This window comes from Podarcis vaucheri (assembly GCF_965113315.1).
Source record: "Podarcis vaucheri genome assembly, chromosome: 16".
In the NCBI taxonomy this organism is placed as follows: Eukaryota; Metazoa; Chordata; class Lepidosauria; order Squamata; family Lacertidae; genus Podarcis; species Podarcis vaucheri.
In genome coordinates, this window is record NC_138754.1 from 25,171,074 (window position 1) to 25,192,654 (window position 21,581).

At 49.1% G+C, this 21,581-nt stretch overlaps 1 protein-coding gene across 8 annotated transcripts in view; it reads left to right on the top strand.

The window, feature by feature from the left end:
* Positions 1 to 21,581, top strand: part of SMTN (smoothelin) — an 82,029-nt gene that overhangs the window by 51,952 nt on the left and 8,496 nt on the right. For 4 of the 8 annotated variants that reach the window (XM_082203081.1, XM_082203084.1, XM_082203083.1 and 1 more), the window contains 8 exons: positions 7,670 to 7,828; positions 11,236 to 11,311; positions 12,751 to 12,903; positions 15,726 to 15,788; positions 16,829 to 16,895; positions 17,780 to 17,950; positions 18,471 to 18,594; positions 19,771 to 19,922. In XM_082203081.1, the coding sequence (XP_082059207.1) occupies positions 7,670 to 7,828; positions 11,236 to 11,311; positions 12,751 to 12,903; positions 15,726 to 15,788; positions 16,829 to 16,895; positions 17,780 to 17,950; positions 18,471 to 18,594; positions 19,771 to 19,922 (965 nt within the window). The remainder of the gene's footprint in view (positions 1 to 7,669; positions 7,829 to 11,235; positions 11,312 to 12,750; positions 12,904 to 15,725; positions 15,789 to 16,828; positions 16,896 to 17,779; positions 17,951 to 18,470; positions 18,595 to 19,770; positions 19,923 to 21,581) is intronic. The other 4 variants (XM_082203082.1, XM_082203085.1, XM_082203086.1 and 1 more) reach the window with 3 other exon arrangements.

The window sequence follows — 21,581 nt, forward strand, 5'->3', positions numbered from 1 at the left end:
CCTCACCTGTGATTTGTAGTGATGCGTTTCAGTTCAGACACAAGTTGATCGCCTCATCTGTTGTTGGCATGCCTTGTTTCCTGCCTCTGTGATAGGAGAGATGGTCTCCTTTATCCCTGAATGGTTTTTTTCAGTAGTTCTCATACCCACACACCTGTGAACCCAGGGCTGCCCTGCAGCTCCATACATGACCATTATGTGCTCCCCAGGGAAGTTTGCCTGGCGTCTTCATTATACACCTTTAGGTGCCAGGCAAAAACATTCCTTTTTAACCAGGCCTTTGGTTAATCCAATTTACATACAATGCCCGTTTAATATGTGTGTGGTTTTTTGCCCGGGGGGCGGGGGGGCTGTAGGCTTGTCGTTTTTTATTTTTATTAGGTATTTTGTGGTTTTATACCTTGATTTTATTCTGTGAACCGCCCTGAGACTCCCGGGTATAGGGCGCTATATAAATTCAATTAACAATAACAACAACCCCATTTCGACTGTTTGGGCTGGGATTTTGGCTCTCAGGTGCTAACTTGGATGTCCTGAGATTCTTCCTCTTTTTCATTTTTTTTTTTTAAATATTTTCAGCTTTTCATCAATAACATCCTTCAAACTTAGATTCAGCAGTATTTGTACACTTGCGGGATTCCCTGAACCCCTGAACTTCATTCCTCCCCCTTCTGGTTTTCCACAGATACGTTTTTATTTTATTTTAACCACATCTAATTACATTTATCCAACTTTAGTTAAATCCTTTACCTGTTATAAATTTACAAGCGCTATATCAATCCTTCTAACATTTTCAAATCTTTACATTGTTCTTTAATGTACTCTATAAATTTATACCATTCTTTTTAAAATTTACTATCATCTTCCTAGTCATTTTTGCCATTTTGACACACAGTGGTACCTCGGGTTATGTACTTAATTCGTTCCGGAGGTCCGTTCTTAACCTGAAACTGTTCTTAACCTGAAGCACCACTTTAGCTAATGGGGCCTCCTGCTGCTGCCGCGCCGCCAGAGCCCGATTTCTGTTCTTATCCTGAAGCAAAGTTCTTACCCTGAAGCACTATTTCTGGGTTAGCGGAGTCTGTAACCTGAAGCGTATGTAACCCGAGGTACCACTGTAGTCCGTAATTTTCACTATCTACTCTTCCTTGGTTGGCGTTTCCTTTTCCTTCCATCTTTTTCTTACAAAGCAAGCTGCCGATCCCTGTTTGCAGCAGTCACACTCTTCCCTCCTTCACCAGCGTGGTGTAGTGGTTAAGAGCGGTAGACTTGTAATCTGGTGAACTGGGTTCGATTCCCCGCTCTTCCACATGCAGCTGCTGGGTGACCTTGGGCCAGTCACACTTCTCTGAAGTCTCTCAGCCTCACTCACCTCACAGAGTGTTTGTTGTGGGGGAGGAAGGGAAAGGAGAATGTTAGCCGCTTTGAGACTTCTTTGGATAGTGATAAAGCGGGATATCAAATCCAAACTCCTACTCCTCCTCTTCTTCTTCTTCTTGTTCATCTGCTCTGAATTGCCCAGAGGCCCTTCTAACAGCACCAGCCTCTGCAGCCCCCAGGGGGCACCCTTCCCCTGTCATCACAAGGCAGCCCCTGCCTCTCCCTGCACTGGGTCCAGCCTACCCCCCCACCCACACAGCCCGGCCACCTGGCCCAACTCCATCATCCTGTCTTTGTCTGTCACCGGGAAGCGTCCCTCTGCGGGACAAGAATAGATGCCCCGGCCACACAAAAGACCCCGCTCAGCCCCGCCGGTCACCAGAGAGCCGTGGTCCTGCCATTCAGGGCTCCTTTGCACTCTCTCTCCTGGCGCTGCCCCTCTGCGCCATGCCCGGGGTGCCCACCCCCAGCCCTGAGCCGCCCCCGTTCGAGGAGGCTCCCCTGCGGCAGGCCCTGCAGGAGGTCCGCCAGGAGTTGCAGGCATGGCGCCAGGCCGTCGAGCACCGCGTGGAGGTGGCTCTGGGCTCGGTGCGCCCGCTGGCTGCCGCCCTTGCCCAGCTGCGGGAGGAGAATGCCGCCCTGCGGGCCGAGCAGCAGCGGCTCAGCCGGGACGTGGCGCTGCTCACCCTCTACCTGGGTGAGGAGGAGAAGGACCCCAGCACCCTGTTGCTGGAGGCGGAAGATCCCTGCGCCAACTTTGAGGGTACTGAGGAGGCCGGGCGGCCGACGGCCCACCCGCCCACCTTCGCCAGCACCAGGAGGCACTCGGAGGTCCACCTCTCTCACAGCGGGAGTTTTGTGAGTCGTGGCTCTTATGCCAAACATGGGTAGGGACGGGTTAGGGGCTTTGGCGTGCGGGGAGGTGTGCCCCCTCTTGTGCCCTGCCTGCCCATCTTCCTCCCATCCGACAGGTGTTGTATTTAGCCTTGGGCGACGTAGCAATACGTTGCCTGAAACCGGTTGAAAGTTAAAGTCGCGAGATGGATTTCAGAGCAGGCGATGTATCGTGAATCCCCGCTTGCCCCCGGTTGCAGCGGCGTTGCATGCTTCAATATGGAGAGCCTGACCAGGCCACCTGATACTCACCCACTCCTTCCCCCCCCTGGAGCCCAAGACAAGGGTGGGGAAGGAGGAAAAGGTCCCAAGCAGAGAAGATGGCATGCTCAAGATGGATTATGCCAAAATGGCAAAAGTGACAGGGAGAATCAGAAACCAGGATGATAAGAAATTTAATAGAGAATGGAAAGAAAAAATATAGATTATCTTAAAGAACACTGTACACAGTTAAAATCTGGGACGCGGGTGGCGCTGTGGGTTAAACCACAGAGCCTAGGACTTGCCGATCAGAAGGTCAGTGGTTCGAATCCCCGCAACGGGGTGAGCTCCCGTTGCTCGGTCCCTGCTCCTGCCCACCTAGCAGTTCGAAAGCACGTCAAAGTGCAAGTAGATAAATAGGTACCGCTTCGGCGGAAAGGTAAACGGCGTTTCCGTGTGCTGCTCTGGTTCGCCAGAAGCGGCTTAGTCATGCTGGCCACATGACCTGGAAGCTGTACGCCAGCTCCCTCGGCCAATAAAGCGAGATGAGCGCCACAACCTCAGAGTCGGTCACGACTAGACCTAATGGTCAGGGGTCCCTTTACCTTTACACAGTTAAAAATGTTAGCAGGACCAATATAACACTTTGTAAGGTAATAATTCTGTGGTTACAAAATGGAAATTTGAATATAAGTTTGGATGATATTATAGGATACAGTATAAAAGGAAGTATGTTGGAAATCACAGGCGAGTGGAGGGAAGTCCAAGGATTCAGAGAAAATTGATTATATTTGAGTGCGAGAGTTATTTGTAAAAACTGGAAATAAAAATGATAGATAGATAGAGTGGGGCTTGCCTGCCAGCCAGCCCTGCCCTCATTTTTTTCTCTGGCTGTGCGAGTGCCAGCGGGCAGCCTCCTCATTCCCTTTTTCCTTTGCACTGATCACAGAGCCATCTCTGTGCCTTGCATGGTGCTCCGGAGGGTGGCTCCCAGTAGCTGCCGCTTGCATGGCGCCAGTGGGAGGCTATCATTGGGTTAAGCTGCAGCTGGCATCTCCAGGGATCCAGCGGTGCAATGTCATACGGTGCTCTGGCTGATGCACCTGTGGCAGAAGCTGCACACAGTGGCGCTGGTCGTCTGCGTGGCCGGCCACTGCCTTCTTCCTCCCCGCCCTGCTGTCAGGGATCAAACCTAGGACTTTCTGTTTGCGAAGCACATGCCCTGCCCTTTAGCTAGAGCCCTTCTGCTCCCCCAACTGACTTTTGTGGTGTATGTAGGAAAAAGCAATGCCCGTCATGGTTTCCCAGCCCTACCATGTTCCCTGCTCCTGCCTCCCCAACACCAGCCACTCCGCTTCATTAAAGAAACAGCAATTTGAAGTAATGTTACATAATAAAGAAGGGTGCCTCTGGGCATGTGCAGAGTGCCAAGCTGACCAGGTGCTGCTGCTGCCTGTGGGGTTAAGGGTGTACGTCAGGCTTCTCCAGAAGCCAGGGCTACATACACACACACATTTAGAAATAAAAATATATGTACTGTATATCGTTTAATCAGCTTTCTCCCCTGACACCAGTTGGTGGGTTTGTGGGAGGAAGTTCGGAAGTTCATGGCCACCCTTTCTAGCGGGCAAATGTCACGCCAGCCCTCTCCTGCTTGTTGCGGCGCCAGGCTGGCAAGCACACCCCTCTTGGATTGGAGCGGGCACGGAGCAGGCTGTTTGCACCCCCCGTTCATCCCACCCAGGCTGGATTAACTGCCTCTCTGTTTGGGATTACAGCCGCCTGCTCGGGCAACAGGTGTGCAGAGCCCAGTGGTTGCGGCTTGGCACTTTACCTGCGCCAGCCAGGCCCTTCCTCCTCCTCCTCCTCCTCTTCATGCCAGCTGGGGTGGGTGATGCGAAACTCCTGCCCAAGCAGCTGCCCAGGGTCGCCTTTCAGTGGCCGAGAGCCGGGGAGGCGCGTGAGTGGCAGCCTCCTCAGCCGCGGCTTGTTGGAAAGGCTCCTTCTCTTTACAAGCAGCTGAGCTCGGGGCCCCCCAGCCAGGAATCTGCAAGCCCCGCTAACAGCTGGGCCCCTCTCCTGTTGTTGATCTCGTGGCGCTGGCGGTTTTGTGCTGGGATTTGCCAGAAGCCTGCGGGACAGCGTGCTGCCGTCAACAAGGACCTGTCAAGTTGTAACTTGGAGCTTTTGCGGACAGAGCGGGGGACTGTGGCGTGCAGGTTGCTTAGCTGTGATTCTGTGGTTAACTGGAAAAGTGATCTTCCGTTCCTTGTTTGGAGCACCCGTAACCCCCTACATGCAACAGTGGGTGTGCCTTTCTTGGGATGACAAGCCGGCGGCTGTTCAAATGAACTACAACTCCCATCATCCCACACAGAGACGCATTGGCAGATTCCTCTAGTGGCATAGGAGAGCTGAAAATACAGTCGTACAGTGGTATCTTGGGTTAAGTACTTAATTCGTTCTGGAGGTCCGTTCTTAATCTGAAACTGTTCTTAACCTGAAGCACTACTAATGGGGCCTCCTGCTGCCGCCGGAGCACGATTTCTGTTCTCGTCCTGAAGCAAAGTTCTTCACCTGAAGCACTATTTCTGGGTTAGCGGAGTCTATAACCTGAAGCGTATGTAACCCAAGGTACCACTGTACCTTGGTTTTTGAACAGCTTATTTCCTGAACGTTTTGGCTCCCGAACGCCACAAACCCAGAAGTGACTGTTCTGGTTTGCGAACTATTTTTGGAAGCCAAATGTCTGGCGGAGCCTCCGATTGGCTGCATCAGCTTCCTGCAGCCAATCGGAAGTTGCACTTTGGAAGTCGAACGGACTTCCGGAACGGATTCCATTCGACTTCCGAGGTATGACTGTAATGCCAACATATTTCACATCTGGTATCCGTTGCACCCCTTTGTCTTCAGCTGGTACATGGGTAGATGAATCTAAAAAGGCCAGGGCACAAATTTTCACGGCCCTCTAGCAGCTCATTTACCAGAAGACATTTATTTAGCGTTAACACTGGAAGTGTCTGCTCAATCCTGACCAAGCTAAGCCCCTTGATGTATCCTTTACTCTAGGGCAGGCATGGCCAAACTTGGCCCTCCAGCTGTTTTGGGAGTACACCTCCCATCATTCCTAGCTAACAGGACCAGTTGTCAGGGATGATGGGAATTGTAGTTCCAGAACAGCTGGAGGGCCAAGTTTGGCCATGCCCGCTCTGGGGGGATTAGTTTGGCATTGGCATGAAAGGTATGGAGGGTGGCACTGCGAAAAGAGGCTTTTTCTGTGGTGGCACCCTGCTTGTGGGATGCTCTCCCCAGTGGGGCTTGCCTGGTGCTTTCATTATGTATCTTTAGGCTTCAATGGTTAACACTCTATGGCCTTCTAAACTGGGGGGAAGCGTAATCGTTTTTGTTTGTTATTACAGTATGTATTTTTGTGCTTCTGTATTGTAAACTGGCCTGTGATTCTCTGCTAAAAGGCAGGGTGGAGACTTAATAAATAATAGCAATGACTGTTGCTGCCCCGCACCCCCTTGTCTGCTCCATGCAAGTGCCAGTGCCCTTGTGGTGTCTTTTAAACCTGGCGGTCATCCCAAGTGGCATTGTGTGTGGGTCGTGTTGACAGGGAGCTGGCATTGTGCTCCCGAGTCCCTGCGATGAGGTGCCAGCTCCACCTTGATCCCTGATCAGCAAACCGCTTCTGAGTAAGCCCTTCTAATCTCCCCCTAGAAATCCCCTGACACAGTTTATCAGGGAGCTTCGTGTTGGAGCCGGCCCATTAACCAAAGAGCCGCTGTCCCCTCAGTAGATGCAGCCCTGTGTGTATTTGAAAACAAGTGTTTCTTAAGTATGGAACTCACCCCTTGGAGAATCTCGGCTATCTTTTTAAAGAATAAAATCAAGTTTCTAGTCCTTCTCGTTTGCAAAAGTGTGCTTGGAATTCCAGGAGCCCTAGATGTCACTGAATGAGATTTCCAGCGCTCAGAGGAAAGAGGTTCAAGGGTCCTTCTTGGGTCCATCGTCTTTCAGTGATTGGAAGACATGCACAAATTATGCAAAGGAATGAGCAAAAAAAGAGAAAAGTTTAGACAAAATAAGGACTGTTGTGCAGATATCCTCAGTTTGCACGTGTTAGAATCGATCATTTCTTGGGGGCAAGGGGCAACTCTGGTTGCTTGTCACTCGGTATTTTGTACCCCAGGATCCGACAAGTGTTATAGAACATTAGTGTTTTAAATTTCCTTTTTTTTTTTTAAGAAGAAAAAGTTTGTAGCTTTCATGTGCGCAGAACGTGTTTATGAAACACCATGTTTAGAGAGTTCGGCTTCTGTACCTTTTAATCATAGGACCACAAGGGTCATCTAGTCCAATTCCCTGCAATGCAGGAACCTTTTGCTCACTGTGAGGCTCGAACCCACAACCTTGTGCTTCAGAGTCTCATGCTCTACCGATGGAGTTTGATCATCTCCGATCTGCCACCCTCTCCCTTCCTAATGAACACTAGCTTTGGCTTAGCAGTTGAAAAAGAGTGTGTTGTAGTGGTTAGAGTGTTGGACTAGGACCCGGGAGACGAGGGTTCGAATCCCCACTCAGCCATGAAGCTCAGTGGGCGTGTTTAAAATTTGGCTCTGTAATTTGGAATTAATGTGATTTGATTTGATTGGCCTGTTAATAAAAATTATTTTTAAAAAAAAAGGAAGTGAGTGTTCCGGCTTGCGAGCGTTCATTGGAACCCGAATGTCCGACACAACTTCCGCAGCTTCCAATTGGCTGCAGGAGCTTCCTGCGGCCAATCGGAAGCCGTGCCTTGGTTTCCAAACATTTTGGAAGTCGAACGGAATTCCGGAATGGATTCCGCCTGACTTCCGAGGTACGGCTATATTTCGGCTGCATTTGTGTTCCGTGTTTGCACTGACGCTACTTTACTTCTGGCATTCTCTCTCATCACTTATTTTCCTTCTGCAAACTTTTCTTTTTCTTACAATTTTTTAAAAAATAAAAAAAATTGCATGGGAAAACATGGGACTGGGGGGGGGGGACTAACTAAGCCACCTTGAACTCCTTGGAGGGAAGAAGGCAAGACTATAAATGGAATGAGTAAAAAAAAGAAAAGAAAAAATAATCAGCGTGGAAGATCCCGTGTATGATCTTCCAAGTTGCTCTTGACCTACATTGGTGTCATCCTCTTTTTTTGCTTCAGATGGAAGCCGAGGTGCCGGTGCACCGCGAGGCAGCGGACTCAGCATTGTCAAACGGCACCGAGAAAGAGAAGCCACAGGCCCAGGAGCTGCAGCAGCGAAGCCGCCTGAGCGCCGAAGAGCTGAGCAAGATCGAGGAAGAGCATGTGTTGGATAAGATGGTACGTTTTGGCGACAGCGGCGTGAATTTGGGACTCCGTGGCACACAGCGGGGTGGTAACAGTCATAGCTGATTTTCTGGGTTGGGTATCTTGTGGGAATGTTAAGGGAAGTAGGAGAGGATATATGGATTAAATATTAGCCCTCCTCACTGACGCTAGTGTGCAAGCAGCAGAGCATATTCCCTTGGAGATTGCTGGAAGCAAGTTGATGGATTCGATAGGATCATTTCAGTTGAGCAATCCTGTCTGGCTTGTTCCTGGCAAGTTTCACCTTTTATTTCCCTCTTAAAAATAATAATAATGCAACTGTCTTGATTGAAAGTAAGAGTAAAGTTTACTTAACATTCAGTCCACAGTACAGTGGTACCTCTGGTTAAGTACTTAATTCGTTCCGAAGGTCCATTCTTAACCCGAAACTGTTTTTAACCTGAAGCACCACTTTAGCTAATGGGGCCTCCTGCTGCTGCCGCGCCGCCGGAACACGATTTCTGTTCTCATCCTGAAGCAAAGTTCTTAACCTGAGGTACTATTTCTGGGTTAGCGGAGTCTGTAACCTGAAGCGTATGTAACCTGAAGCGTATGTAACCCAAGGTACCACTGTAATATTCTGGAGGCAGGCTTTATCTTGTGGTTACAGTTACATTTGTAGAGAAAAGAAGTCTGCGCTAGGCCTTGGACTTTCTCCCTTGTGGCTTCCATCCTCTAAGGATGAGCTATGTGCTGCTGGCTAAGAGCGAACAGAGAGCAAAAAAAGGCAAAAGAGTAAAAGAGGAAGATGGCTGTGTGACTAGCCCCTTTTCAGGGTCTGCCAGGGTCACCCCCAGCTACCTGGTCACAGACAGGGGGAGGACGCTCCAGAGCTTGTATGACAGGAAGTTTTCCCTGTCTGGAGCATCATTCCCCTGTGTGTCCACTGTGGGCAACAGGAAATGTTGTATTTGACTGCTTCAGTGATGATACATTTCACATATCTAGGGTTGGGTAAGGGTATGTGGCGCTGTGGCTTAAACCACTGAGCCTTGGGCTTGCCGATTGGAAGGTTGGCGGTTTGAATCCTTGCGACGGAGTGAGCTCCCATTGCTCCGTCCCAGCTCCTGCCAACCTAGCAGTTCGAAAGCATGTCAAAGTGCAAGTAGATAAATAGGTACCACTCTGGTGGGAAGGTAAACGGCGTTTCCATGTGTTGCTCTGGTTTGCCAGAAGCGGCTTAGTCATGCTGGCCACATGGCCCGGAAGCTGTACGCCTGCTCCCTCGGCCAATAAAGCGAGATGAGCGCCACAACCCCAGAGTTGTTTGTGACTGGACTTAACGGTCAGGGGTCCCTTTCCCTTTCCCTTTTAAGTGTGTGTGCATGTATGTCTGTGTGTCTGGAGCAAATGTTTTTCTTCTGTGAACCGCCCTGAGACCTCTGGGTAGTATATAAATAAATTCAATGAACAACAACAACAACAACAACAAAATAAATAAATAAATAATGTTTGGGAGAGGGTTTGGATCTGGGGTGGGTCGCCTCCTGCCACAAGCGCGTGTCATTTTGCTCGCTAGGGAGCCTCCAAAAGGGTGTTTATTAAATTTTGTATACCACCCTTCATTTGAAGATTTCAGGGTGGCAGAAAATCAAAGTTGGAAGGGACCCTCAAGGGCAGTGGCGTAGCGTGGGGGGTGCAGGGGGGGCCGGCCGCACCGGGCGCAACATCTGGGGGATAGGGTTAGGGGGCGCAAATCCACGGGTTAGGGGGCGCAAATTACTTGCCTTGCCCCGGGTGCTGACAACCTATGCTATGCCACTGCTCAAGGGTCATCTAGTCCAGTCCCCTGCAGTGCATGAACCTCAGCTAAAGCATCCATGACGAATGGCCATCTAACCTTTGCTTAAAAGCCTCCAAGGAAGTAGAGTCTACAACCTCCTGAGAGAGACCGTTCCCCTGTTGAACAGCTCTGAATGTCAGAAAGTCAGTTAGAATCCCCTTCCTTGTAACTTGAAGCCATTGGTTTTGAGTGCTACCCTCCGGAGCAGGAGAAAGCAAGCTTGCTCCATTCTCCCACGTGATGGCTCTTAAGACAGCTATCGTATCTCCTCTCAGCCTCCTCTTTTCCAGGCTAAACATATCCAGCTCCTTCAAACACTCCTCATAAGACGAGGCGCTTGGTCGTCTTGGTTGCCCTCTTCTGCACACGTTCCAAATTCAAAATAAAAGCAGAATAAAAACAAGAACAAAACCCATAACCAGCACCACCCCAACGCATTATAAAGGACATAAGAATGTTAATCGGACAAAGGCCTGATTAAAGAGGAATGTTTTTGCCTAGCGCCGAAAGGTGTTTAATGAAAGTGACAGGAGGACTATATCAACGCACTAGGGGAGATTAATCATTGGTCACGCTGGCTGTGGCTGATGAGAACCGACATTGTTATTTATTGCATTTATATACAGTGGTACCTCAGGTTACATACGCTTCAGGTTACATACGCTTCAGGTTACAGATTCCACTAACCCAGAAATAGTACCTCAGGTTAAGAACTTTGCTTCAGGTTGAGAACAGAAATCGTGCTCGGCGGTGCGGCATCAGTGGCAGACCCCATTAGCTAAAGTGGTGTCTCAGGTTAAGAACAGTTTCAGGTTAAGAACGGACCTGCTCAGCAGGTGAAGCCGATTCCTGGCCCATGACAGGTGCAGCCAGAATGATCATGGAAACATAATGCAAAACTGATGTTTTACCACTGAGCCAAGGGCTTTACTTTAAAATAAGAGAAGTTCCTAGTCCTCGTGGTTCCAAAATAAAGGGATGATCAAATTTGGAAGCTGCCTTATACTGAGTTAGGCCGCTGGTCCTTCTCAACATAAATAATAAAACCCAAGGATCTAGAATCTAACTTCTTATTGTCAGCACTGACTGGCAGCATTTCTCCAGGTTTTTAAAAATAAAATTAAACTTGAATGTCCTTCGTCTGCATGCTTGCAGGATTACATCTGTGTGAATTAAATTTCTCTGAGCGGCTTTTCCTTGTTGGGAGCAGTTTTCATGCCAGCATGGTGTAGTGGTTAAGAGCGTTGGACTCGTAATCTGGTGAACCGGGTTCGCTTCCCCGCTCCTCCACATGCAGCTGCTGGGTGACCTTGGGCCAGTCACACTTCTTTGAAGTCTCTCAGCCCCACTCACCTCACAGAGTGTTTGTTGTGGGGGAGGAAGGGAAAGGAGAATGTTAGCCGCTTTGAGACTCCTTTGGGTAGTGATAAAGCAGGATATCAAATTCAAACTCCTCTTCTTCTTTTTAAATGAAGGGAGAAAAGCTGTGTGTGTGTGTGTGTGTGTGTGTGTGTGAGAGAGAGAGAGAGAGAGAGAGAGAGAGAGAGAGAGAGAAGTAGTAGTGGTAGTAATAACCCCTCTTTCCCTCTCCCTGCAGCTGGATCAGACCACAGACTTTGAGGAGCGGCGGCTGATACGGGCCGCCATGCGGGAATTGCGCCAGCGGAAGCGAGGTACCTGCCTGGGAATTTTTTTGGGGGGTGGGGAGCTTTATAATTGCACACTTCAAGAAATCTAGTCCTCAAATGAGAAGACTTAAACTATAGAGGAGTGGGAGGCAAATGGGCACTAAGAATTGCTGTGCAAAAGCCACCGGATTCACACAAGTATTCGCCAGCCTGCTGTTGGACTACAACTGGATTACGAGTCCTGTCAGCCCCCGGCCAGCATGGCTGCACTGTCCATTTTATGGCCATGCCTGTGCCACAGCCTGGAGAGCTGCTGCCAGTCAGTGTGGAAAATATTGAGCTGGATGGACTCGGAGTAAGGCAGCTTCCTGTGTTCCTAAGATATGCAGTGATCTGTACGTATCTGCAGTTGAGTGAAGAAACCTCCCTCCTCACTGGGTGACATTGAGGCAGTTACTGTCCCTTGACCTAACTCACCCCCCCAAGGGCTGCTGTGAGGATCAAACCAGTGGTGTTTTAGGAGACTCATAGCTGCTACCGTTGAGCTCCGTGGAGGAAGGGTGAGATTTAAAATTTAACGAAAAAAGAGACAGTTCCCGGCCACAGTATATTTTACTCCCTAAGGTTTATGTACTGCTTTGTTCTCATAAAACAAAATCCTTAAAGCGGTTTCCAAAAAGTATAGAACTATGAAACTACAGTCGCACCTTGGCTCCGGAACGCCTTGGGAGTCGAATGTTCTGGCTCCTGGAAGATAGAAAAGACCAGAAGTGAGTGTTCCAGTTTTTTAACATTCCTTTGGAAGCCAAACGTCTGACAGGGTTTCCATGGCTTCTGATTGGCTGCAGGGAGCTCCCCCCCCATTTTTTTATTGATTTTATAACACTAATAAACAACACAATCAGAAAAACAAACAAATTCTTCTCTTATCCTTCTTTTTTCTAAACATTGTTAAGTGAGCTTCCCCAAGTCCCCCCCATCTGATTTTCATTTTACCTCATCTTTAGCAGTTTACATATATCATAATTTTTAACCATTTTTAAAATTACACTTACTTTTACCATTACCATCCTGCAGCCAATCAGAAGCCGCACTTTGGTTTCCAAACGTTTTGGAAGTTCGAATGGACTTCCGGAATGGATTCCTTTTGACTTCCATAGTATGGCTGTATCAGTAAAAGCTGTCGAAAGCAACAGTTGTAAGACATCTTCAGGGAAATGAAAAGGAACGGTGAACTGAAAACAACACAAAACACAGACCAGTTTCCTACATGTCTGGATAAGCTTTTCCTAAACAAAAATGTCTTCAGCCAGCGTTGTGCAAGGAGGGGATCTGCCTGGTTGTCAATAGGCAGGGAGTTCCAGCGCTAAAAGATTGGTTTGTTAAAAAGGCACAACAAGGCCCCCCATGGCTCCTGTAGCCTTGCCCTCCTCCCGCCATTCTTGCCGCCGTTCCTGACCCCTCTGGGACGTGGCGTTTTGCAGAGCAACGAGAAAAGGAGCGCAGCTTGCGGATCCAGGAAGCCAAATCGAGAGGGGCCACCCACACCACAGAGACCACGGCCCGGCAGAGCACCATGTCCGCCGATGGCTCAGCCATCAGCACCGTCACCAAGACCCAGCGCCTTGTCCAGTCCAGTAAGGAGCAGCTGGGCCGGAGGGGGGGTTGGGGACGCTCCGCCTTTCCTTCCGAGCGCATGGCTTCCGGGGGGAGACGCACAGCACGCATCTCAGACGTCACCTCAGGCCTCTTTGGGGTCCTTGCTCTCCCCGCGGAGAGACGCCCTCTTCTTTCTGCTCTGGAAACTGTCCTGATTTCTCCTCTTTGCATCGGGGGTCACGGCTGGCAGTTTTTCTTCTCTTTTTGCACCGGGATGGTTGGTGCCTTCTCCGGCCGTCTCCGCGGCCTCATCCTGGCAACTCAAGCTTGGAATGGCTCGTCTCTCTCTCTCTCTCTCTCTCTCTCTCTCTCTCTCTCTCTCCTCTGTTCTCTGTTCTTTGGCCATGTTTTAGAGCATCTGAGTTAGTCTTTTCTTTTGGGACGTAAGCGCTCCTCGCTCGGCCCTGACTCATGCCGTCCACTTCCCGGGACTTCCTCCGTTGTAGGGAGAACGATGGGATGAAGTACCTTTTACACCCTCGAATCCAAGGCCTCTCCAGTTAAAAGGGGCTCAGCAAGGCTCAGAGAGCTCTCCCTTTGGCTGGCACCCTGGAGAGCTGTGGCTGCAAGTCAGAGTAGGCAACACTGGGATGGATAGAGGGATGGACGCGTGAGGAAGGGCCATCAGAGCATCTCCTTTGAGTGCAAAAGGTCCCGGGTTCAGTCCCCAAAAGCATCTCCAAGTACACCTGCGAGAGACTTCTTGTCTGAAATCCTGCAGAACTGCTGCCAGTCAGTGTGGACAGTACTAAGCTAGGAGGACCAATTGCCAGACAGCGTAAGGGAAGAGCTGTAGCTCAGTGGTAAAGCCTCTGCTTTTGGTGCAGAAGGTCCCTGGTTCAATTCCTGTCAGTGTCCCTTATTTTAATCTCCAGAGAGCTGCTGTTGGTCAGTGTAGACAGTACTGAGCTAGATGGACACAGTGATTTTTGTGTGCGTCAGGCAGCTATCTATGTCCCTGATGGCCTGTTTTAAGGCAGCTTCTTGGCTTCAAAGCTAAGGGCTTCCACTCGACCCATCACAGCCTCTCAGAAAGGATATTGTAGGAGCTGAGAGAGGTTTGGAAAAGCACAAGCTCAATGTTTAAGACAGGCTTCCTTGGTCCTCCAGATGTTTTTTTGGCCTACAACTCCCATGATCCCTCGCTAGCAGGACCAGTGGTCAGGGATGCTGGGAATTGTAGTCTCAAAACATCTGGAGGGCCAAGGTTGAGGAAGCCTGGTTTAAGAGGTTTGGGGCAACTTCCTTACAAGGAAAATATTTTCGCAATGCTTGGTTCTTTTTAGTTTAGGGAAAACGGTGAGCATGAGGGAACATGATAAAGGGGTATAAAATTCATGATAAAGGGGTATAAAAGATAGGTAAAAGGTAAAGGGACCCCTGAACATTAGGTCTAGTCGTGACCGACTCTGGGGATGCGCGCTCATCTCGCTCTATAGGCCGAGGGAGCCGCCGTTTGTCCGCAGACAGCTTCTGGGTCATGTGGCCAGCATGACTAAGCTGCTTCTGGCGAACCAGAGCAGCGCACGGAAACACCGTTTACCTTCCCGCCAGAGTGGTACCTATTTATCTACTTTCACTTTGACGTGCTTTCAAACTGCTAGGTTGGCACGAGCAGGGACCGAGCAACGGGAGCTCACCCCGTAGCAGGGATTCGAACCGCCGACCTTCTGATCAGCAAGTCCTAGGCTCTGTGGTTTAACCCACAGTGCCACCCGCGTCCCTGAAAAAAGATAGGGAGATGCATTTTGCCAAATACTGGAGCTCTGCGTCATCCAATGAATCTGAATGTTGGAAGATTCAGGGCAGGCAAAAAGAAAGGATTCTTTATGCAGCAGCTAGCTGGACTCTGGAATTTGCAATTGATGACAGCCCCCAACTTGGGAGGGCGCTAAAGGGGATTAGACAAATGTGTGGAGAACAAGGCTAGTATAACGGCTACTGGTAACAAGCCAGCCCTGTGATGCGGCTGCGAAAAGGGCTGATGCAATTTTAGATGGTGTCACTTGCACCAGAGTTTCCAAGTCATGAGAGATAATGTTTTTTTTTTTTTTTGCTTTTTTCTCTGCTTGGAGTCCGGTGTCCAGTTCTGGGCGCTGTGGTTTAAGAAGGATTTAGTTGGATTGGAGCAGGCCCAGAGGAAGACAAGATGGTCAGGTGTAAATAAAATAAGGAAACTTGTTTATTTTTGCCAAGGAGAAAATCAGACAGAGGAGGAATGTCATAGCTGAAGGGCTGTCATCAGACAGAAGGGGGCAAAGTCTTCTTCTCTGCTACCACTGAGAACAAGATTGGGTCTCACTGGGGATTGAGTTATAGGGGGAGAGATTTGGGGAGAATATTTTAGAAAAATGTTCCTTCTTGACCCTAATAGCTGCTTGGCTATGGGGCTAGGTACCTAGAAGTTTGGAGAGCTATTTCTTGCTGGAGGACTTGAGGCAGAGGCTGGCAACCATCTGCTGCCGCTGGATTTCCTGCATTGGGCAGGAGAGGTCAGACTAGATCCCAGAATTGTAGAGTTGGAAGGGACCCCGAGGGTCATCTAGTCCAACCCCCTTGCGGTGCAGGAATCTCGCCTAGATTATCCATTAGCCTTTAGTACACCTTCCAACTCTGATTCTGAGAGGCTGGTCCTGATGGTCACCAGGATCAGAGGCAGAAGAACAAAGGGAGAGAAGCCTAAAGCTTTCAAGTCTCGCTTTGGGGCTTCCCACTGTGGGGAACAGGGCGTCAGGCAAGGTAGGCCTCTGGCCTGATCCATAAACACTCTGCTTACCCTCTTATGCTTCCCCCCTCCCAGATGATGGCAGCAAGACTTCCCGCACGATGATGATGGAGTCCAGCTATGTGAAGAGATCGGAAAGTAAGGCTCTGCCTGCATCTTGTTTTCTTTCCTTGCGGTGAGGGGCTCCCAGGAAGAGGGAGGGCTATTCTTTCTTGCCAAGCTAAATGGGACTGAGAGCAGATTTATTGTGGTGTTGAGTATTTCTCTGTTTCCTGAGATGTCTGGGCTTGAAGGGTACATAATAATAATAATTTATTATTTATACCCTGCCCATCTGGCTGGGTTTCCCCAGCCACTCTGGGCGGCTTCCAACAGAACACTAAAATACAATAACCTATTAAACATTAAAAGCTTCCCTAAACAGGGCTGCCTTCAGATGTCTTCTAAAAGTCAGGTAGTTGTTTTTCTCTGACATCTGGTGGGAGGGCGTTCCACAGGGCGGGTGCCACTACTGAGAAGGCCCTCTGCCTGGTTCCCTGTAACTTGGCTTCTCGCAGTGAGGGAACCACCAGAAGGCCCTCAGAGCTGGACCTCAGTGTCCAGCCTGAACGATGGGGGTGGAGACACTCCTTCAGGAATACTGGACCAAGGGCGTTTAGGGCTTTAAAGGTCAGCACCAATACATTGGAAGAGCAAAGCATAATAAGTTACTGCAGTGTTGTGTAGTGGTTAGAGAAGCGGTTCCCACACTTTGTGGGACCACTGCCCCCTTTTCACATGGCCCCCCCATCTTATTTAATCCCCACAAGAACCCTGTGAAGTAGGTTTAAGCTGAGAGGCAGCCACTTGGCCCAGCGAGCTTTAGATTGCTGAATGGGGATTCGAACGCGAGTCTCATAGGTCCAGGTCCAACACACCCACTTGGTTTTCAAACCTTTTTTTGGCCACTGTCCCTCTGGTTCCATAAACTCATCCTTGGTGCCTCCTACGCTATAAAGAAGCATTCTTCGGAAGAGCGGTTTGCACGACCCATTAAGGAAGCTAAAAACACGATAAAATTCAAAACCCATGAAAGGGTGATGTTTTGGCGCAGTCTGTGGCATGTCGCCCTGTTGCCTCCGTGGTACCTGAGGTCTTTATGTTTGTCTCCCACCCCTCTCCACACTTCAACCTTTCAGCAGACGGCAACACCTTTCTCCAGACCAAATCGTCCTACAGCACATCGTCTTCCAAGAAAGTCGGCAGGTGAGTCCTTCCTGGAGCTCCTCTCCCAGTTGCACAGCTCCTGTCGCATTCACAGAACGACAGAATTGCGGAGTGGGCAGGGGGACGCCAGGGTTGTGGCGTTCCCAAAACAGGGAAGGATTGGACTCTGATTAATAGAATACACATGAGGCTTGACCAGCAAGACTCTGGGAGGAGGTGCCAATAATAATTCCTGTCCACCCCTTGGCCCAGGTCGTTTTATTCACAAAAGAACTTTTTACACAGTGTTCGTAAGAACCAATCAGATTTCCTCTGAGCATTTCAAAAACCCCACGTGGGACAAAGTTAAAAGTTAAAACTACAAGGAGCTAATTTGAGCATGCATAGCAGTCCAGAGTAAATAAAAGAGGAAGCAAGGAGGAATGCTTTTAGGAAACCCCGGAGGTCATAAACAGGAGAGGCAGGATTTACCATCTCCTTGTGAACTCTCTTCCTGGCCCTTAAGATCTATCTAAAGATTAACAAACTACATCAAAATAACCTATTATCTTTATGTACTGAGGATGCCCAATGAAGCGACTGGTCTGTGTTTCAGAATGCTTATACATGCCTGTCGGGTGTAGAGAAAGCAAATGGTAGAGATGGAGAGGCTTGTGGGATTTGATCAGAAACTATTGTCAATGAATCAAACCCAGTCAACGCAATGCGTTCATCACGGACACAAATGGCTTGCTTCATTTTTCATAGCATCTTTCAGGACTGGTGTTACATGGTCTTGGTGGCCACTCCCAGTCACAGTAAGGCCGCCCTAGGGTCATAAGACTTGCAGAGGGAAGTGGGGAACCAGCGAGAAGTCAGCGTTGACCTCCTAGTCTCCTTCAAAGCCCCTGCTGCCCTTTCTCACCTTTGTCCCTTTCTGGCAGCATCTTTGAGCGAGAGGACGAGACCTCTGGGCGTGCTGGCAGCCTGGCCGCCCTGGAACGTCGCCAGGCTGAGAAGAAGAAGGAGCTCATGAAGGCCCAGAGCCTGCCCAAGACGTCGGCTTCGCAAGCCCGGAAGGCCATGATCGAGAAGCTGGAGAAGGAAAGCGGCAGGTGAGGAGCCCCGCCGTGTTCGGATGAGGTGTGGGTGGCTGGCGCAGAAGTCCTGGGGTGGGTGGCAGTGCTCGGCTTTAGGGAAGGTGGCAGGCAGTCGCCTGCGTTCCTTTGCAGATATACCGTATTTTTCGCTGTATAAGACACACTTTTTCCCTCCTGAAAAATAAGGGGAAATGTGTGTGCATCTTAGGGAGTGAATGCAGGCTGTGCGGCTAAGCCAGAAGCCAGAACAGGGAGAGGGAGCGCTGTGCCTTCATCCCGCTGCCCTGTGGAGGCTTTGTGGGCTATCCCAGATCCCTCTTGCTGTTCTGGCCTCTGGGATTCAGAATATATTTTTTTTCTTGTTTTCCTCCTCCAACAACTAGGTGCGTCTTATTGTCTGGTCCGTCTTATAGAGCGGAAAATACGGTATTCCAAGCAAGCCCCCCACGATCGGAGGCCATTTCCTTCTTCCAATGGGAGCAGCGCTTTAGTTTGGGATACGGCAACTTCTTACGCTCTCCTCTTCTCTCCGCAGCCCAGCCAACCCAGTCATGTCCCGGGTGGCGGTCCAGCGCTCAGGCAGCTTTGGTGTCCCCAACGCCAGCAGCATCAAGCAAATGCTGTTGGATTGGTGCCGCGCTAAGACACGGGGCTACGAGGTGAGTGTGCCCCCGGCGGGCCTGTGCCCACTTTCCTTTTTAAAAAATAATTTTTATTTGGTTTTACAAATTTAAAGTTATAATCCTACCACGACAGATCCACAGTTGAAAGATTCCTCTGAATCTCTGGACTTCCCATCTTCCCTCCACAGGTCCCTTTTCTACTGCATGTTTATTCAATAGTCCATTTTTTTAAATAACCCCATTATGTCCATAGTTCTCGTTACGTTACGAGTGTTATTGCAATCCCGCGAGTGTTTTCAACTGCTAACAGTGGTCTTCTAGGTAAATTATAATTTCCCCCCATTCCTTATTAAAGTTTTGGTCTCCCTGGTTTCTGAGCTTTCCGGTCAGTTTTGCCATTTCGGCAGCACAGTCCAACAACTTAGTTTGCCATTCGCCTGTGCCCACTTCCCTGCCCCTTTCTGCCCGGGCTTCCCCAGATTGAGAGATCGCCTTACCCCACATACCCCATTCAACAGCTTCAATCAGCGGAACCGGCCCTTTTTCAGAGGCCACAGAATGCCTGCTCTGCAGTTGTAAGAACTTGGATCTTTGTGTTGTATTGCCTACACTTTGGAACTCCCTGCTGATTGATATCAGGCAGATGCCTTCACTGTACTTTTTTCAGAGCCTGCTAAAAATATTCCGTTAGACAAGCCTAAAGCAGTTTATGTGAGTGTTGATCTCTTTTTTAGTCTATAGTTGTCTTTAAAACACACACACACACACACACACAATAATTTTTATTAAATTTTCTAAATTACATTTCAAAATATTCATTTAAATAACCTTAATTACTTCCCTTCTTCTATTTCCATGGTCCGTTTTACATACCATACATTCCTGCATCTTTTACATGAACTAAACCATTCAGTAATCCATTGTTACATCCATCAAAACTGATTTATACTCTTGAATTTATCTTAATGCTACCAGCGTTTTTAAATGAACACAATTTTCACCCATATATTCAGTAAACATTTCCCAGTCTTCTTTAAACGTGCATTCTTCTCTTTTTGAAATTTTTAAGTTAGTGTGGCTCGTTCTTCTTACTGCTAACATTATTTCTCTCTTTTTTTGGCAAACCCCCGCTTTGAGATTTTTTGTTTTCAAATCAAATTTTTAAAAAAATAAAACAAAATTTTCAAAATTTGGTTTTATTTTACTCGGCAGCACGTCGACATCCAGAACTTTTCCTCCAGCTGGAGCGACGGCATGGCCTTCTGCGCCCTCGTGCACAACTTCTTCCCAGAGGCCTTTGATTATGCCCAGCTTTCACCACAGGACCGGCGGCGCAACTTCGAGATGGCGTTCTCGGCGGCTGAGTATGTACCCCTTAGCTGCTCCTGCCCCCCGCCGGGCGTGGGAGAGAAGCGCGGGTGCAGGGCCTATTTTTCCTTCAAGAGGTCTAGCGCCTTTTCCGGGTTATTGGCATACCTGTGCTCTCTCTCTTTTTCTGCCTAACGCAGCCTTGGCCAATCTGGTGCTCTCTATGGGCTTTGTGCTACAGCTGTGAGGGGAGCTAGAAGTCCAAAAGGGCCATTAGAGCAGGGGATGATGGGAGTTGTAGTCCAAACCGTCTGTGCTGGCTGAGGCCGATGGGAGTTGTAGTCCAAAATGGCTGTACTGGCAGGGGATGATGGGAGTTGTAGCATCTAAAGCAATCTAGAGGGCACCATAGTGAGGAAGGCTGGTTTAACTATCCTGTGGCAATGAGTTAACCAGGGCTGTGGCTGTTTCCTGCTCAGTTGCGCACAAACCTGTGCTGCTTCCAGCTGGGAGGTTCTCAACCAGAAAATGTCTCACTGGGCGGACGACTTGGGGGATGGGAGAGACCTCCCAGTAAAGCCTCAAGGTGGGGAATAAGGCTTGCCTCTCGTCCCCTGTTCTTCTTCCTAAGCTGTGTTGTCTAGACAGAAAGCAGCGCTCCCTCTGTGCAGACACCAGCTTTTCCCAACCTCCAGGCGTTGCTAGACCACAAACCTCTGACCATTAGCCCACGCTGTCTGTCCAACACTATCCGGAGGGCGCCAGGTTGGAGAAGGCTGGTGTCACGTAGCAGGCCCTCGCCACATCAAAAGGAAGAAAGAACAACTGGGCTTGAGAAAAGCAAAATCTGATTTATTTATTTTTGCAGGCTTCTGGAATGCTTACAGTTTATTTCATTTTTGCTAGTCCTGGGGAAGGGAGAGGACACAAATTCTACTCAGCCATCCCTCTCTGACTTCTAGGGTGTCTCGGCTGTCCACTGGGAAAATCAAAGTGTACTTTTGCAACCATGAGGTCTAGAAACATGCTTGTTCGGCTTTTTTTTTAAATGCAAGATTGGGGTTGTTAGGAAGATTGAAGCCCCAGTTGTACCTTTGATGGTTACCTGCAGAATCACAACAAACACGCAGTTCTGGCAAAAGGCATCTCTTGAGGCGTGTATGGGCACAGGTGGCTGTTTGTTCAATATTTATTTATCTTATTGCATTGTCACATGTGGTCTTCCCTCTCTCCTCCTTTTAATCCCCACAACAACCCTTTAGAGTAGGTTTAGTTTTGAGAGAGGTGACTGGCAGCCAGGGTCACATCCGGTGAGCTTCACGTGGCCAAGCAGAGATTCAAACCCTGGTCTCCCAGGTCTTAGTCCGACACTCTAACTCAGTGGTTCCCAAACTTTTTCAGACTTGGTTCCATAAATTCATCCCCCATGCCCGCTACCCTAGAAAATGCATTATTCAGAACAACAGCTTGCATGACCCGCTCCAGAACAGAATAAGAGTTTCAAAACAGTAACGGTTAAGCACACTCAAAATCCAATTAAAACTATTTGGTTTAATTAATCCAGCAAAACTGGTGGGCTTGGACCAGAGACTCCAACTTTTCAAAGTCTGATTTACACCTCCAGTCTGCCCCTCCTTCCCCTTGCTTCTTATCTCCCCCCCCCTCCCCCGGTTAATCCTTCTGCCTCCCACCAGGGGGGCAGTACCGCCCACTTT